This window comes from Balaenoptera physalus (genome assembly GCF_965194825.1).
Source record: "Balaenoptera physalus genome assembly, chromosome: 6".
In the NCBI taxonomy this organism is placed as follows: domain Eukaryota; kingdom Metazoa; phylum Chordata; class Mammalia; order Artiodactyla; family Balaenopteridae; genus Balaenoptera; species Balaenoptera physalus.
In genome coordinates this window covers 60,326,610-60,345,763 of record NC_138885.1, presented here as the reverse complement: position 1 = coordinate 60,345,763, position 19,154 = coordinate 60,326,610, and the positions used below count along the sequence as shown (strand labels likewise).

At 36.7% G+C, this 19,154-nt stretch overlaps 1 protein-coding gene and 1 long non-coding RNA gene across 3 annotated transcripts in view; one reads left to right on the top strand and one right to left on the bottom strand.

Annotated features, from left to right (window-relative positions):
- LOC309662482 overlaps positions 1-19,154 on the bottom strand; it is a 437,456-nt gene that overhangs the window by 199,868 nt on the left and 218,434 nt on the right. The window lies entirely within an intron of this gene.
- SCN9A (sodium voltage-gated channel alpha subunit 9) overlaps positions 1-19,154 on the top strand; it is a 103,950-nt gene that overhangs the window by 14,700 nt on the left and 70,096 nt on the right. For both annotated transcript variants that reach the window (XM_082464871.1, XM_082464870.1), the window contains 8 exons: positions 4,407-4,470; positions 5,727-5,868; positions 7,950-8,156; positions 9,799-10,086; positions 11,635-12,006; positions 14,759-14,888; positions 16,091-16,329; positions 18,413-18,586. In XM_082464871.1, the coding sequence (XP_082320997.1) occupies positions 4,407-4,470; positions 5,727-5,868; positions 7,950-8,156; positions 9,799-10,086; positions 11,635-12,006; positions 14,759-14,888; positions 16,091-16,329; positions 18,413-18,586 (1,616 nt within the window). The remainder of the gene's footprint in view (positions 1-4,406; positions 4,471-5,726; positions 5,869-7,949; positions 8,157-9,798; positions 10,087-11,634; positions 12,007-14,758; positions 14,889-16,090; positions 16,330-18,412; positions 18,587-19,154) is intronic.

The window sequence follows — 19,154 nt, the reverse complement described above, 5'->3', positions numbered from 1 at the left end:
TTTTTTCAAAAGGAGTAGAAAAAGCTCTTGGATTTTGCAGTGTATCTTCATATTGCATTTACACATGAGTGAATGACAGCTTAGCTAACAATGAAATTTTATACCACAATCTTCTCCCTCAACTCTATACATTCTTTTTGATTTTCTTCTGAAATATAGTTTCACAGCAGAGATGATTGTGTTAAGTCCGAGTTTGGTTTCCCACCTGTTTTCTGTGTCATAGAAGCCCAGTCTCACTGCAATATTAATTCAAGTATTCATTTATCACATGGGTTTATTGAGTACTTCCCTGAGCTAAGCATTGTACAAGTTTCTGGACCTGTAGCAGTGAGTATGATAACCTCAGCCCCTGCATCCACAGAGCTTATCTTCTAGGGTAAAAAGAGTAAAAGGAGGGGAACAGACCAATAAGAAATATTGCAAGTTATAACAAATGCTATGCAAAGAAAATAAATCTCAGGGGCTGAGATGCCAACTAAATGAGAAGCCCTCTCTGAGGAGGTGGCATTTAAGCAGAGATCTAAAGGATAATAAGAAGCCATAAAATAGTGTAAGTGTAAATGGGGGCTGTTCCTTGAATTAGAAGGAAGAACTTGTGGGAAAGCCCTGAGACAAGAAAGAGCATCATGTGTTTAAGGAATGGGAAAATAGCAGTGTGGTTAGACTTTAGCAAAGGAGAGGCAGAATGGCAACAGCGAAAGTTAGAGAAAAAGGCAGGGGTCATATCATGAAGAATGTCTTAGCCCATGGAAAAGAGTTTGGATTTTATTTTAAATGCAGTGGTTTTAATCACTTTACCATATGGGGAGCTGATTGGGTAAGAGTAGATGGTAGATTAGAATAAGGAAGACCAGTTAGGATGTTGTTTCTATCATTCCAAACAAGACAAGATGGTGGTTTCATCTAGAGTGGCGGAAGAAGGTGAAAAAGGTGAGTTCAAAATGACACCTATAGAACTCGCTGATGAATTAGAGAGGAGAGAAGGGCTTGGGGATCTCGTCTAGGTTTCTGGCACAGTAACTGGATAGGTGGCAATGGGAAGTGAGGGAAGAGTGGGCAGGTTTGTAGGAGAAAGTCACTATTAACCAGTTAAAATTGAGATGTCATTGGGACATCCAAGCGGAGATAGAAAGTAGACAATTGGAGAGTTAAGCATAGAGATCAGAGGAACTGCCTAGTTGGGAGATATACACTTCGAAGTAATCAGCAGAGGGAAAAGATATGTACACACATACACACATCCTTCTGAAAACCCTGATGTTTATAAGTAGGTAGAGAATGGGAAATCTGGTGTTTAAAGCAAATTTGGTGTTTAGAAGATGCTCATCTCTACAACCCTAATGTCTAGAAGGCAGGTAGAGAGGAGGACCCCAAAAAAAGATGCAGTGAAAGAGTGGCCAGTAAAGCAAGAAGCAAAGGTATAAGTTGGAAAACCAAGAGAAAAATGTATGTTGAGAAAAAGGGAGTGCTTGTGTTGAATGATGCTGCAAGATCAAGGATTAAGATCAAGATCAAGGATGATGAGGATAGAGAAATGTATATTAGCTTAAACAACATGGAAGTCATTAGAGACTTTCATGAGCAAATTCTAGTAGAGCGGTAGGAGCACAGGGTTGGACGAAGGTGGTGACGGGTGAATAAGATGTCAGGAAGAAGAGAAGACAGTATGTGTAGACAGTTCTTCCAAGAAATTTGGCTGTAAGGGAATCAGAATAACGGGGGCAATGGCCAACATTTTTTTAAAAGATGGATTTTGATAAGGATGTTTTTCTAGTTTTAGAAATGAATAAGTAGTAAAATATGGATTAATAATTCAGGAGAGTGGGGGAGGGCAAGTCCTTGAGAAAGTGGGAGAGCGAAGGGGAGAGACATCTCCACCATAGAAGCAGGAGGAAAGATGGAAAATCAGGCTCCAGCGTAATCAGAGGAGGATTAAGTCAAGCCCAGTGGCTTTTATTTCCACAGAAAAGTGCGAGATGGGATCATTGGCTGGGAGTGCAAAAGAGGAATTCTTCTCTTGGTATTACATTTTCCCTTTACATGTTAACCTTAAATTCTCTTGAGGCTAATTATCCTAATAATTTACTGTTTATTTGTTTGGGAATTATTTTCAAGTGTTCTACAAGACCAGAGTAGTTCACTCTCGCTCATGGCTTCACCTTTCATCATTCGTGTATTGAATTGACTATGTTAGCCCTGCAACATGCCCGTACAGGCAGCTCTAGAGCCCACTTTTATAAATCAGCTCCTCAGTGATTGGTAAATGTGAACTGGTATTTCTTTAAAGGATAACGCTAAAGTAATCCTTCCATAATAAAAATATCTCAGAGGTTTATGTATAAAACATTGCATGATAACCTCCTCCATCGTCATTCTGCCATGCCTACCCTCCCTAAGGCACAGGATTTTTTGCAAAAATGAACACTGTGAGAGTTTTTACCCCAAACTAAGAGGCCTTATTGGTTTATTTGTGTCTTCTAAGATTTGTGTCTTCTGCATAAGACCAAACGATGGCATATAAGTCAGTTAGTCTTATCTGAAGTTGTCTAATAAGAGCTGCTGCTCTTTGAGCATTGATGTAGAAAGTGTGGGTCACTGTGTTAAGTGTTTTACATGCAATGGCCTATTAGTACTAATTCAACAGCTCTACAAAGTAAGTGTTCTTATCCACATTTTACAGATGCAGAAGCTAAATCTTAAAGTGATAAAATAATTTACCTACATAGGAAGGGGTAGAAACAATATTCAAATCCAAGTACATCTGACTTCAAAGTCTTCGTTCTGCTGTTACTCCAGAGCCTCCTAGAAATTACATCTTTATTTATTTTGACTTGAGCCAAATAGGAAGTTGGGCCCTTATTAAAAAAAATTCTTTTTGTCCTTTATACCTTTACTGTATACGTTTGGATCAGCCCCCTGTATTAAGACTAAGTCATTATAGTAAATAAAGGAAGAGTTATGAGTTCCTTTACACCTGAAAATGGGCACAAAGGGTACCATGAAAGGGGAAAATGTACATTTATTTCAGTTCTGTATCCTCAACATCCAGAACTTAGTAAGTCCTAAATAGATGTTGATTGATGAGTAAACAATGAGAGAATTTCAGAAAATAAATTTCCTTCACTTATAGTGTTGCCTTGCCAACTGTACCCCTTCTGGAATACTTGGGGCTGAGCTGGGGGCTCTTTTCCTTCTCTTTCCCTCCCTTCCCTCCCCTTCCCCAGCTCCACTTTCTCTCTGGGTTAACTCATCGGGTCCCATGGCCTGACGATGACGCCCATCTTTGTATCTCCATAGTTGATACCTTCACTGACCTCAAGACTCATATCAATCCAGTCACTTACTTGACAAATATAATTTAATACCTAATAATCATCTCACGTGGAGCACAGCTAAGACGGAGCTCCTGGTTGTCCTTCAGGCCATTCCTTGCCCCACTTGTCCTTATCCCAGTAACTGGTACCACTCTTGACCAGTAGATCCATCCTTGTGTCTCTTCTCTTCCACACACCCCACATGCACTCCGTCAACACATCCCGTCCACTTGATTCTATCCCCTTCCCTCCGTATCCACGGCTACTCTCTGAATCGTAGCCATGTCACCTGTCACCGTAGTCACTTAGCTTGTGTCCCTGCTTCCACACTTGCCCTCCTATAGCCCACAGTCCACAGAGCAGCCACAGCAACATTCAAAAATGTTAATTATTGTCTCACATCTCTACTTCCTACTTCTATTACTTCCTATCATACTTACAATCCAAACTCCTTTCCATGGCATGCAAAGCCTTGCTACGTGGCCCCGGCCCACCTCTGACACCACAATCCTCCCCACTCACTGCACTATAACTGGGCTGGCCATTTTGCTTTTTTGTTTCCATATACCAACTTCACTTCTACCTTGGGGTTTTGCTCTTTGCTCTTGACTCTGTCAAGATGTTTCATGAGGGTCCTCGAATGGCTGGCTTCTCTGTAGCATTTAGGTTCCAGCTCGAATGTCATCTCTTTAGAAAGGACTTCCCTGACCACATTTGGTCACATTGTCTTAATTTATTTTCTTTAGGGCATTTATCCCTATGAGAAAATACCTTGTATATTTACTTATTTACTTGTTCAGTGTCTTTCTCCATCCCCAACCTCCACCCTTACCTAAACATAAAGAAAGCTTCATAAAATTGATTATCTTATTTATCATGTTTGTCATCGTATTCACTGCCTCGCCCATAAGAGGTTATCAACAAATATTTGAAGGAGAATATATAAGGATACAATAAATAAATGAATGCCTATTGCCTGGCACTGGGCCTGAATATGTTTGTAAATGTGTCTATATTAATTAACTGACCTGCTGTGTCACTCTTAAAGCTTACACTCCATAATGTTATATTGTTCAATTTCTTCCTAAACAGAATATTTTTATTACTTGGAGGGATCCAAAGATGCTCTCCTTTGTGGTTTCAGCACCGATTCAGGGTATGTAATATTTGTTTTCAGTTTAGTCCAAAGGCTGGGGGAAAAAAGGAAAATCAAACTCAATCAGTTTGCTAATAAGAACCTTTGATTCTGTATTATTTTCATATATTTCATGGCATTTTTGGACTCATTCTGTCCCACAGTGAGTCCAAACTTTAAAACTTTCATGGTTAATGCATACCATGCATTTGAAAGCAATACTTTGAGGTAGTGCTTGAATTAAAACAAGATACAAATCATATACATCCTAAGAAAGTAGAAAAAAATTACTTCCAGAAAACCCCACCAAAAGTTGGTTGGATAGTTTCCAACCTTTCTTCTTTCTGGGAAGAAGAGTGACAAAATCAACTTTTCTTTCCATCCCCAAATTATACTCATTCTCCCATCAAGTATGGTTCATAGGTGACAGAATGCAGTGACAGTTTGGCCACTCTAAACAAAAGGATCCCATGGACTGGGGTAAAGATATTTTAAGAATGTCGTATTTATGTAAGTATCCATTTTGCTCTTTCTCGCACACACCGACTTTATTTCTGCTGCAGGGCCTTTGTTCTTGCACTCCCCCCTGCCCAGGGGCTCTGTGTACACTGGGAACATAAAAATAAACAAGATAAGGTTGCTGCTCCTAAAGACACCTCAGAACACTGTGTTTATTTGACATCATGGATACCAATCCACTAATTTTAAAAAGAAAAAAAGTCTTAAACTAGAACTCTCTATGCACTTACACAATTGCTATCTGTTGACTGTTCTTGATTCTAATTCACCCCAAGAATAATTTGGGGAGACACAGTTTTATTAGAGGCCTATATATCAATCTTTATGGGCACAAGAACTACTTTATGACATCTGGTGAAAGTTTCCAAGTCTTAATGATTGATGATGATGATACTAATAGCAGCTACCATTTATTAAATGCTTTCGATGTGCAGGAACTAGGCTAGGTAATTTGCATACATTATCTTCTTTAAACTTAATAACAGTCTTAACCTTTGGAGGTAGGTATTATTATCTTGTCTCACAGAAAGAAGGAACTGGGCCTTGGAGAATTTAAGTAATTTGACAAAGGCAACAACTAGTAAAAAGTAAGGATGGGATTCAAACCCCGTTCTTGCTGGCTCCAAATAATGTGTTCTTTATCATTATTCAATATTGTCCCCCTGGAAAGGAAACCTTGAATTTCCGACTTCTCTGTAGTACCCTTTAGCTTGCATCCTGAAGGTACTCTGACTTATGATATCCTTTTTCACATGTAGTCAGTGTCCAGAAGGGTACACCTGTGTGAAGGTTGGCAGGAACCCTGATTATGGCTACACGAGCTTCGATACTTTCAGTTGGGCCTTCTTAGCCTTGTTTCGGCTAATGACCCAGGACTACTGGGAAAACCTTTACCAACAGGTGAGTGCCAAGAGAAACGTTCATTGCATTCATTGCACAAAAATCTGATGTATGTTCCTTACCAGCTTTATATATGAGATGTTTTATTCAATTCATAATGGAGAAAACTCTATTGTCTTAGTACTAAAATTAGACATGTTCTATTTCCAGCACTATTAGAATGGATAGTTCTTAAATCATGAATTATTTTCTTACTCTACTGGGGTTTTGGATCTCTAGATCTCTTTCCCCCTTTCTGAATATAGCATCCCACGGGGTCCTAGGTAAATAGCAAGAAATATACTGTAATGTTCTCTCACAGCACTCCTACACACGCTATGCTTTCCACACTTGCCTCCCTGTCTGCAGTGCCCTAAACACCAGGCTCTCCTTTGCTCACTGTTCTTTATTTTGTGCACTCCCATGTACAGTTGTTCTGGACTGAATAGTATCTCCCCCAAATTCATATGTTGAAGTCCTAACTCCCAGTACCTTAGAATGACTATATTTAGAGTTAAGGCCTTTAGAGAGGTAACTAAGTTAAAATGAGGCCATTAGGGTGGGTCCTAAACCAGTCTGATGTCCTTATAAGAAGGAAACATTAGGACATGAATAGCGATACACACACAGAGAGAGAAAATACCTTGTGAGGACTCAGTGAGAAGGTAGCCATCCACAAGCCAGGGGCAGAGGCCGCAGGAGAAACCAAACCTGCCAATACTTTGATCTTGGACTTCAATCCTCTAGGACTGAGAAAATAAATTTCTGTTGTTTAAGTTACCCAATTTATAGCATTTTGTTATGGCAGCCTGAGCAAACTAATATGAGAATGGAAGACTCAATTCATGTCTCTGAGTTTTTCTCTCTCAACTCACTTGTTCCTTCTTCTATACTTCCATGCCCTTTGACTGTTCTTCAGTTTATAGCATCCATCTCTTGTACTGGAATTCTTCGTTCATGTGACCATCTCCTCTCTAACTTACATGTGATCATCCTCTTGGGATTGTGGCTCTATCTTTTCACCTATATGTTATCAGTACCCAACCCCAAGAGGAAGGAGACCAAAAATGATTATTCTATATTATAAAAAATAATGACTCACTTCTCAAATTGCTACGGATTCTTCTTTTGGCCTGTTTTATGTCTATTTAATTTCTGAGAATATTATAAATGAATGTAGAAATTATATAAAAATCTTACTTCACGGGAAAAAAAAGAAATACAAATGACTTTTTAAGTATGCAAAAAGATACTCACCTTTACTGCAAATTAAAACTGGAGTGACATATAACTTTTCACCTGTCGGATCACCAAAATCAAAAAGTTGATCAAAAGAGAGATACTGTCTGACTAGATGTGGGGAGGTAGACTTTCTCACACATTTCTGGGAACCACTGGAGAAGATATCATGGCAATTTCTATGAAAATTAAAATGAATATACCTGTTGACCTAAGAATTCCACTACAAAGAATTTATCCAAAAGAAGAAATCAGTAACAACAGTAACTGATAGAAAAGGCAATTGAGTTACCAGGCATCAGAGATAGAATAAAGAGACTTATTTTTCATTTAATATCTGTTTGTACCATTTGAATTTTTTACCATGTATTACATTTAAAAATTTTTAATAAATGTTAATTAAAAATACATAAAAGATGAATGCATAAGTTCATATAATAAGGCTATCTACCTTGTGTTAACATAATCATTAATATTTCTTAAAGATACAATTTTATCAGTAAATGATACTATGGAAATTATCTAGTCCTATAATTTGAAAATGAGTAAAGCAGCTAGTTTTTGAGTAATTTTCAGATTAGGGGAGAAAAAATCCAGGGTTATTATTATGCTTACTAATAGTCAAGAATCATACTTAATTTCGGTACAAGCTTAATTAATTGCTATATCTTTTGTACTGAAAAAGTGTGTATTTTCATACTGATTGTTTTCGATGGAGATACAATTTTATTCCTTTATATTTTTGATAACATGAGAGTATACAGAACTGTACGATTTACATACCTAATATGCCATTCAAGTTGAAATGATTTAACAGAAAAACCCTTTGTGTTATTAAAATAATAATTTCCATTTTTCCCTAGACACTGCGTGCTGCTGGGAAAACCTACATGATCTTCTTTGTTGTGGTGATTTTCCTGGGATCATTTTATCTCATAAACTTGATCCTGGCTGTGGTTGCCATGGCCTATGAAGAACAGAACCAGGCAAACATCGAAGAAGCTAGGCAGAAAGAGTTAGAATTTCAGCAGATGTTAGATCGACTTAAAAAAGAGCAAGAGGAAGCTGAGGTATTGTTATTTGATTTAAACTTCTTCCTAGAAGTAGAAAAGCAGAGGAAACAGCAGAAGCCCTGTGGCCTATGCTCAGCCTTCCCCGGGGAGATTTTCCTTCCTGGTTTCCTTTCATTTTTATAAATGAAAACTGAATTTTCATTCTGGTGTGGTCAAAGGAAGCAATTCTGGATTGAGTTAGAACTGACATCTGCCCCATTCCACCTTCCCACATAATCAGCTCACTCCAGCACGGAGAATGTTCTAATCTCTTCCTCCTAAACCTTTTACTCACAATTCCTCTGTGTGTATGGCATTATGCAAAGTCCCAAAATATATATGTTGTATTTCCCCATTGTACACAAATGTATATGTTGTATTTCCCCATTGTACACAAATGTTTAGGGAAAATTATTTGATGTTAAAGTTAGATACTCTGTGAGGTAGAAAGCAAAATGTTCATCAGTTTTGGTTAGTGTTGCAAGGATTTTAAGATAACGTATGAGATGTTAAGAAAATCATACTTATGATTGTGGCCACTTTAGGTTAAGTCACAAATTCTTGAGGATTTCTCCTTCCTCCTTCCTCCAAAGGGGTACTTCAGTGGAAAAGTTTGAGGAGGCTTGTACTAAGAGAACCAAAATTTCAAATATTCCACACGTGTTTGACCTAGCAAATCTCTTCAAGCAACCTAACCTATTTGGGGGAGGGTAATAATCTGTGATGCGGAGAAACTTTGAAGCAGAAAGATGTTCAGGACAGTATTTTAATAATATTAAAAATAAGAAAGCATTTATATTTCCAAAAATTAGAAAATGGTTAAGAAGACTATGATATGTTTGTGTCGTGGAGTATTATTCGGCCATAAAATGATGTGTTTTAATAACATTATGACAGGAAAAGGTGTTAATATAACAATATATTAAGTTGTAGAATACAAAATAGAATATAGGATACAAACAATTTAAAAATTATATATATAAAGAGTGGAAGAAATGTTAACACCAATTATTGCTGGGATGTAGGTTTCTGACTGATTTTTGTTTTTTATTCACAATATCTTTATTTTCCAAATTTTTACAAGGATCGTTTTATTTTAATAATAAAAATTTAATTTTTATAAAAGGGGTAGCACTGGGCTATCCCAGGAATTTCCTAGAGAACCCCTAAAAGGCTCTTTCATTTTCTTGAGATATTATTCTGTAATAATTTATTTTATTTGCAAATAATTCATTCTTCATTAAAGTATAGCGGTACCTGAATTCATTGATAATATTGAGTTAATTACCCGAACAAGATATACAAATGAATTATCACATGGTTTATGTGTTTTATGACCCAGAATTACCTAAAATTATAACTTTTACATATACAATTTAAAATTCCACATATACTACTTAAATTGCTTTACTATATAGTAATAGTATGTAATAGTTTAATTCCAAGGCACAGTATGGCTTTATTACAATGCAGGAAAAGCAATAAACATATATTTTGTAAGCTCTCTATTCAGAGTGCAAAGAAAACGACATTACTTCCCTTACAAGGGACGTGATTACATGAACAGTGTAATTGAATTTGTAGTAACCAGATGCCCCGTAATAGGGTTTCCCAGACTTTGGAAATGACTCACTGTGTGTGTGACCTCTTGGTGCAACAGGCAATAGCAATGGCAGCAGCTGAATATACAAGCATTGAGAGAAGCCGGATAATGGGCCTCTCCGAGAGTTCTTCCGAAACATCCAAACTGAGCTCTAAAAGTGCTAAAGAAAGAAGAAACAGAAGAAAGAAAAAGAGTCAAAAGAAACTCTCCATTGGGGAAGAAAAGGGAGATGGTGAGAAATTGTCCAAATCGGAATCCGAGGAGAGCATCAGGAGAAAAAGTTTCCACCTTGGTGTTGAAGGTCATAGGCGAGCACGTGAAAAGAGATTGTCTACCCCTAACCAGGTACCACTGACACCGTCACATGCATATCACCAGAGGTGGCATCATAGAGCAAAGTGTTCTATCTGAGGGAAGGGACCTCAGGAGAGGAGTGAGTTGTTGTTGTAGCCACTGACTACAGAACAAGACCCACATCTTGTCAACGCCATGGACTGGCTTCACCTCAGTCCTACCTTTCTCAACCTTCATGTACCCTCAGTCCCCCATGATTGTTTACTCTCACCTACATGCCCAATATTTTCATTCCTTTATTACTTGGTACACATGGTTTCCTCTAAGTGGGATGATTTTCTTCCTTGTTTTCCTCCTGGCATAGGACCACCCATTCTTTACCCATTAGCTCAGGTGCCACCCATTCACAAAGATTCCTCTGTCCTCGCCACTCTTCCCAATCTGCTCTTCAGTTACCCACTCAGAATTCCTATCCTTTTTATCTACGTCATCATTTAAAAATTCTATCTTCTACTACTTAAGTCTGTAAAACCCCTCCAGATATATACAAAAATAAAAGTCCCTGCCTTCAAAGATTTCATAATCTGGTTGGGGAGACAGAACTTGAATACATGTGATATCAATAAAAAGAAATATGACAAGAGCAGTCCAAGCTAGTTTTAAGGTAATGACCTTGTCATACCCATTTTCCATTATTCACTATGCCTACCACCTTGTCCTGTACATAGCAAGCACTAATGTTTATTCAATTAGATACTTCCAAAGAATATGCAGTTTGGTTTATACACATGTTTTATCTTGGACATGAGTCATATAAATGGGACTTTTTTCCCCTCTTTTGTACTGGGCAGCTTCTTTTCCAAGTTCTAATATTTTATGACTTTGTAAACCCACTAGTATTAAAAAGTCTTTTTAAAAAATATATTTATTTATTTATATGGTTGTGCTGGGTCTTAGTTGCGGCTCGCCAGCTCTGTAGTTGTGGCATGCAAACTCTTAGTTGCGGCATGCATGTGGGATCTAGTTCCCTGACCAGGGATCGAACCCATGTCCCCTGCATTGAAAGGAGGATTCTTAACCACGGGACCACCAGGGAAGTCCCAAAAGGTCTTTCTTAACACACCTTAACCGAGCCCTCAACATGCAGGGTAGAGTTGCAAGCAGTGGAACGCAAAGATACATACAGCATGGTCTTGGGCCTCAAGAAAGTTTCAGTACTTATGGAATGTGTGGGTTGATATATGAAAAGCTCAAAAACGGGCATCAATACCAAATTCTTTCTTTAAGTGATATGTTCTTTATAGCAGCACGAATGGTACAGAATGAATGGAGAGATCACTCTAGGCCAGAACTATAGAGAGCGGTACAGCAACAAATAATGTACCTGGTCCTGAAAGGAGGAACTTTTCCAGTCTTTTCGTTCCTTATTTGGAAGAATTTGTCTTTTTGCTGAATTTCTTTGTTTTTAAATATGTTTCATTTAAACCTGTACAGAGCCTCCTGCCCTCAGGCCAGTGGTCTCAGTGGAAGTTATGGGAAATGAACTTCTGTTTTTCGGTGCTCCAGCAGATACGTGTCCTCTCTTTATGTTTTCTGCAGTCACCACTCAGCATTCATGGCTCCTTGTTTTCTGCAAGGCGAAGCAGCAGAACAAGTCTTTTTAGTTTCAAAGGTCGAGGAAAAGATATTGGATCTGAGACTGAATTTGCCGACGATGAGCATAGCATCTTCGGGGACAACGAGAGCAGAAGGGGCTCACTGTTCGTGCCCCACAGACCTCGGGAGCGGCGCAGCAGTAATATCAGCCAAGCCAGTAGGTCCCCCCCCGTGCTGCCGGTGAACAGGAAGATGCACAGCACCGTGGACTGCAATGGTGTGGTCTCCTTGGTAGATGGACCCTCAGCTCTCATGTTCCCCAATGGACAGCTTCTGCCAGAGGTGATAATAGATAAGGCAACTTCTGAGGACAGTGTAAGTACGTTTTAAATAGCTCAGGCATGGCTTGGCCCTTACTCTTGCATCCATCAGTCTCTCTGCTGGAGGGGCCTTCTCTCTGGTCCTGTGAATGCCTCTGCATCTTGCAATACTTTTTATGTTAGAAACACACCTTTAACTGATTAACGTACTCCTAATACTATTGTTGTAGGTATCTAATTCCAAGATATTTAAAACCCCATTTTTGAAAAAAGATACTTATACTTGATTATGAATCATCCCCTTAGAAAACAATTTATAAAAGATCTATATATCAGCACAAAATGCATTGATAATGCTGATCTTATTAGTTGATAATAGGTCCCATGTCTCTAAGGAAATTTGGATTATTTGTCACCTACTGCTATTTTTTTCAAGTCACTACTTAATATATACCTTATTGCAAGGATCTTATTTGAGTTGTTAATAATTACTAATAGTAATAATAATAGCAGACACATTAGTATTTACAACAGCCCTATGAGGTGATATATTATTATCCCTGTTTTACAAATAGGGAAACTGAGGCACAGGGAAATAAAGCACGTTGTGCAAGGTCACTCAGCTAATAAATGGTAGTCCTAAAGTTCAAACAGAGACCCTCTATTTCAAAGCTTGTGCTTTTAACCACCATACTTTCTCTCCAATGTGTGGTAGGCTTCTTGGAAATAATTTAGAATAACTGTGCTTTTTCCCATACATAAATGAAACTTACTGTTTTCATTAAAAAACAACAAAACTCTTTTATCTGGAATCTATGAATAAAAACATAATATCCAAAACACATACAGAAATGCAAACATATATATATATAAAGACAAAAACAAAACACCTTTCCAAAACAACAATTTCAAGAGTTTAGGAGTCATTGAGTGGTTTGAGAAAAGGGTGTGATTAGGCTTGAAAGTCTTTCCAGTTTAGGGAGTATCTAGGTTACCTCTTAAGGCCACTGACTATGTTACACTGCATTACTCAGTATCAGCAAGGCTTTGACTTTGAACTTGGGCTACCGATTCATAAATTCATAGTTGCAGACAATGTAGTATTTCAAGTGAGAATAAAGTTCCATCAAAGCCATGGCCACACACATATTTTCGTTTGGTTTGAAAGAATGCATGTGCTTTTAGGTCACCTGTGACCTCTGTGCTTGCACGATACAGCTTCAGCCCTCTGTCAAGGTATTTTTCCTTATCAAACGAGCATGTTAAATTTCCATAGAATCAGATCTTTGTTGTGTTTTGCTTTTCAACAATGTGTATTACCTGTAAAAGATTATATAATGTGTATCAGATTTGGAGATTATTTCCTATTTTTAAATGGAATGTTTTATTTAATACTTTATTTTTACCCACAGAAAAATCAGTAGCACTCTAAATCCTGAAACTAAAACTACAGAACTTGAGTAATTAGTGGAAACTTTAAGATTCAATAGAAATGCAAAACATAATAGTGTGGAATAATGTACAGTTTAGATGAAAAAATTGCATGAGAAATAATATAAACTTGACACCTGAGACATGTCTACATGGAGAACAAATTATTTAATCAACACAGCTGATTGTTTGACTTGGGGAAAAAGAAATCTCTGCTTCTGGAAAGTCAGTAAATTAGAGAGTATATCAGGGAAAACATGGTTATAGAAAGATTTCTATATAAAGCCACCTGCAGATATGTGTGTGTGTCTTTGCACATACACATACATGCATACATACACACATACACATATTTTTGCCTGTTTGTCAATGTTTTAATATATACACAAATATAAACTGTACAACTTTACAACTCTAGATCTGTATATCTATATATATGTAGAATGGTGTGTGTGTTTGTGTGTATACACACGTACATACATACCACACACAACTAGATAGATAGATGATAAATGTAGACTTGTATAGTTGTTTATATGTATATATATGTGTGTGAGCATGTGTGTGTGTGTGTGTGTGTATTGTTGGCCTGCCCTGAACTGGCATAGTGTTTTAACTTTGAATTAGTTGCTAAGATTTAGAAATAAGACATCTTCACATAAAAATGGGTATACCTGGTAAGACTGAGCTCATATTCCTGCTGCATAGCAGCAATCCTTTAGAGCTGGAGAGTGGTCACCTCTTTTAGATGGAGCTTATATTCTCCATTTTGCTACAGTTTCCATCAGTCTTAATTGTCCTTTTCCAACTGAGTCATTTTTCCTCATAGCCTCAGAGCAGCTCATGAGATCTTCCTTGGCAGTGAGAAACAATCATTACAGTTGCCTCTGTTATTGCTGTACCTTAACAAAGAATAATTACAAAAATTTAATTTAACCTAGAAATCTAGGTTCTACCCCTTTACGCACACGCCACTTAACAATTGTTTAGCTGTTTACACGTAGGATTCTTACATAGTAAAACTATCTGAATAAATTGGAAACTCTGAAAGACAGATAATGATAGTGAATTTAACAATGAAAGCAGCTCATTTTATCTTTTATTTCCTAAGTATTAATTCATTTAATACTCATAGAAAGATTGTAAGGCAAGTGCTATGATTATCCCCATTTTACCAGTGATGAAATGGAGACAGAGAGGTTAAGTAACTCTCCTATGATACACAGCCTGTAAGTAGCAGAGCCATGATTCAAATCAACAATCTAGACTCTACTTTTAATTACTCACTACAACTATGTGAGCAAGATTTTATTTTCTACCTACAATTTGTTAGAATTCCATTCTTAAAACTGTAATTAATCATCTGTTTTTTTCAGGGTACAAACAATCAAATACACAAGAAAAGACGTTCCAGTTCTTACCTCCTTTCTGAGGATATGTTGAACGATCCCAATCTCAGACAAAGGGCAATGAGTAGGGCAAGCATATTAACAAACACCGTAGAAGGTACGGAATAATATTCTCTTTACCATACAGATTTTTAACAAAATTCAGGTAAGTCCTAGTCAGCCTTAAATAGATATAGCAAGTTCTTAGAAAGAATTCAGAGAATATAAAATGGTTATAAACAATGGTAAGGCTAACCAATGGACACTAAAGGAATTGTCTTTATGTGCTTAAAAAGTGGATAAAGTTATTTGTGATTAAAGACAGGCTTTGGGCGATATGCCTTTCAAAGATAGATAACTTTATGGTACTAAATGAAGAAAGGGAGGTTAACCCAGGCCTGTGTGGTTCTCTCACTATGTATTCTTCGAAACTTTACCTAGTCTCTTGGAATTGATCATCTTTCTAAAATGTGAGAAAATAATACAAACTTCCAGGTGTTTATAAATTGCTGCCTCTGAGCACCTTCTATAAAATGGTGAAATGGTAAATATGTGACATGACATCTGTTAAGATTGTGACCCAAAGGAATTAGAGAAAGCAGTTCAGAGAATATGATGTGAATAGTAGTGGTCGGTCAAAGGGTGGCAATTTAAAAAATGTGTTGGCTCCCACCTTCTCTCCCCACAATGTGCCCCAGGTCTTACCTTGTCCACGGGCTACCACCTCGTCCCCCCACATACCCATGATGGGCCCAGACAAAGTTTTCACCTACCTCCTAAATTTATGATGAGAACTAAATGGGATAATGGTGTTTAGTGCCTATTGCATGAGTCACTCTATAAATTATTTTCAGTCTCTTGGTTCTGGGATTGTTTTCACCTGTGAACTAGCAAGAGCTTTTCCTGGATAGAGTAGAAGTGCGTTATTGTTGTAATGGGTTAAGGACACAGGGGAAAGTATGTATACTGGTATACATACATTTATCTTAAAAATATACATATCTCCATTAAGAAAACATCAATTCTCTTGTTTACTGTCATATGTTAAGGATATGTTTCTCTCAGAGATATCCATATCTGCTCTCATTCATTAATTTCACTGCCTTCTCCTTATGGTTGATCTAGTAAATGAATGTGTGATATAAGATTTTTATGTAACATGCTATGCTTTCATAGAAACAGAACTGTTAAATTTGCAAAGTCTAAACAGAAGATGTGTTTCAGTGTTAAAGTATACTGCTGATTTGTATCTGGTGAGGAATAAAAAGTATACAATATGCAAATGATTGACTTGGTGTTCTCTGTTGTTTTTTCTCCCAGAACTCGAGGAGTCCAGGCAAAAATGTCCACCTTGGTGGTACAGATTTGCACACACATTCTTGATCTGGAATTGCTCTCCATATTGGATAAAATTCAAAAAACTTATCTATTTTATTGTAATGGATCCTTTTGTAGATCTTGCTATTACCATTTGCATAGTTTTAAACACACTGTTCATGGCTATGGAACATCACCCAATGACTGATGAATTCAAGAACGTGCTCACTGTGGGAAATTTGGTAAGTCTCTTAATGTGGGTTATGTTTCCAGAGCTGCTCTCTTTGTTTGTCATGACTGTCGTTTCTTTTTTTGAAGTCAGATGGATATTTAGCTAGGTAATTAGGCATCTCCAGAACTCACAGTATGAATCATTGTACAGAGTCAAGTTTCTGGTGATAGTTACTATTTTTAAATAATTTTGCGGTAATATTGAGGCCTATAAATAACAATACTATTTCCATAACGAGTCACATCTTGGGAGATGATAGTGTGTTCTGTTTTTCTGCTGGCATGTCTCTTAGCAGCAACACTTTGAAAATTTGATACTTCCTTACCCATTTTATAATTACACTGCAGCTTCCTTATGAGTACATACCCTACATGTTTTCAGAAAAGCTATGGATACTTTATTTTGACATAATAGGTAAAGAATCTAGACCTTTGGAGGTCCCAAGTCCTGAGTTTGAATCCTGGTTTTGCCTCTTACTGGTTTTATGACCTTGGGAAAATGTTTTAATGTCTGTAATCTTTAATTTTCTCATTTATGTAATTATAATACTTTATAAAATAATAATTCTTTAATATAATGATAATAATATTTTATATATCATATTATTGAGAGGAATAAACACTTTCTACTTATCAGCCTGGCATATAGTAAGTACTCAACAAATCAAACCTATTGTCATCACCATCATCATCATCATCATCACCATCATCATCATCATCACCATCGTCATCATCATCACCATCATGCTTTCAATGAATCAGCAGAAACAAGCCTTAAGAACAAGAATATTTGGAAACCAGAATGATTAAACTGGACACAGAAGACACAAGGGCAGACTAGAAGGATTCTAGTAGGAAAGTCGATGCTCTTTAATGTGCAGTGTTGATCACACTCAAGTTAATTAATGCCTTATGGCAAATAGAAAGTGCTAGTTTCCAACAATCTGCATGAATCAGGCAGAAGTAGTATTTCACAACCAAAGGGTCCCAACTTATGACTCTTCATAAATCATGAAAAACTCTGGATGTCTTTGCAAATGTCTGTATAAGATAATTTTACTTTTGCCGTGGTCCCAAACCAATTGATCTTTGAAGTCAAAGAGTGTTTCTGAGTTGATCATCTCTCCAAAATTTCTTATGAATATTCCCAGTCAGGATGTTTAAAACTCATGTGCTCTAAGTTAGCATTCTTCTTTCTTTCTATTCCTCACTGGAAAAAGGCAGGACTATTTAATCTAGTTTCTAATTGTTGGTAGAGGTCCAGATGGTGAAAATCAGTACCTTCTCACTGACTTGACTGCATCACTGTGAATCCAAAAAAGACGCACCATGTTTCTTGTCTGTAACTACAATCCCAAGTCTGGGTGCTCCCTGCTAGTCTTCTTGATGCTGCATTATTTTAAAAATGACTCGCACAGTTATAGAGCTAACTATTTCCCTTTGAACCTTCTTTGCTCAGTTTTTTTGAATCAAATTGTACCCGAATGATTCATAAGTCTTTCACTGTTGCCTTTTTAAATGAGTCCTTTGATGCCATGTCATGAATTAATGATGTTTTGTGATGCACTTTTGTGTCAAAGCTTTGGAAGTCTTACTTTAGCTGCTACTGTTGTATCAATTAAATACTTTTTCCTTTTCTACTGATAAATCTTTAAAGAGTGAGTCAACTTGTTCCTTATTACCCTAAGAGTAGTCAGACCAGAAAAAAAGACTGGTTCAAAATTTTTGTATCAGTCTGTTTCCTTTATATTATCTTCTAGGATAACTTGTTGACCCACAAAACTTGTTTTGCAAAGATTGCCTGTGTTAATTTTCTAAGGTTTAATTTATCTGAAATTTTAGTATGCTTTTCTATGATGCTGTCTAAAGGTGATGAGAGCTGATAGGTGAGTTAGAGCTTCATAACCCTTCAATGCTTGTATTAGAGCTATAGGACTAGTGATACTTAGTTTGTAGGATTGAATGAAATAATATGTTTATAAAGTATCTAGCACATTGTCTGAAACACAGTAAATGCTAAACATGTCATTATTATCATTAGCTTGATTCCATACCTTCTAATAATACTAGAAAAATATTATATTTTTCATGTAGGTCTTTACTGGCATCTTTGCAGCTGAAATGGTTTTAAAACTAATTGCCATGGATCCATATGAGTACTTCCAAGTAGGATGGAATATTTTTGACAGTCTTATTGTGACTTTAAGCTTAGTGGAGCTTTTTCTAGCAGATGTGGAAGGATTGTCAGTTCTACGATCATTCAGACTGGTAAATATAGACCAACCTTACCATTATATTCTGTATATAAAGGGGTGTTTCTTTGGTTTTGCATTATTATTATTTAAAACTTTTGGAGGTTTGAATCAAAAGACAAGATTAGGTCTCAGTATCTAGTAAAATAAAGCCCATTCAGTAACAAATACACTTAGAGCTCAAAATCACACAGATATCTTAATTTTAGGATCTTGAAGACATATTCAGTTGTATGCTAGTATAATGGTAGCGCGATGATTTATATCGCAATAAGTTTATGGTTTATAGAATTTCAACCATTATAATATGTTCATTACTTTGTGGATTTGATAATTAAAGATTATAGCCTCAAAATTGTTCTCTGATATCAAAAATATTAAAAAGTAAACACTTTCTAATGCTTTTTTCCTCTAACATGTTAGGCTTTCTCCCTATGTCAGCATGAAAAAAATTATGAAAGTATCAGAAAATAGAATTAAGGATAAATTTTCAATTTAAAGGATATAATATCTGATAGAGGTTCTATAACAATCCTGAACTAAAATTACAGTTCCTTCAAAATTTGTGTGGTAATTATATGGTG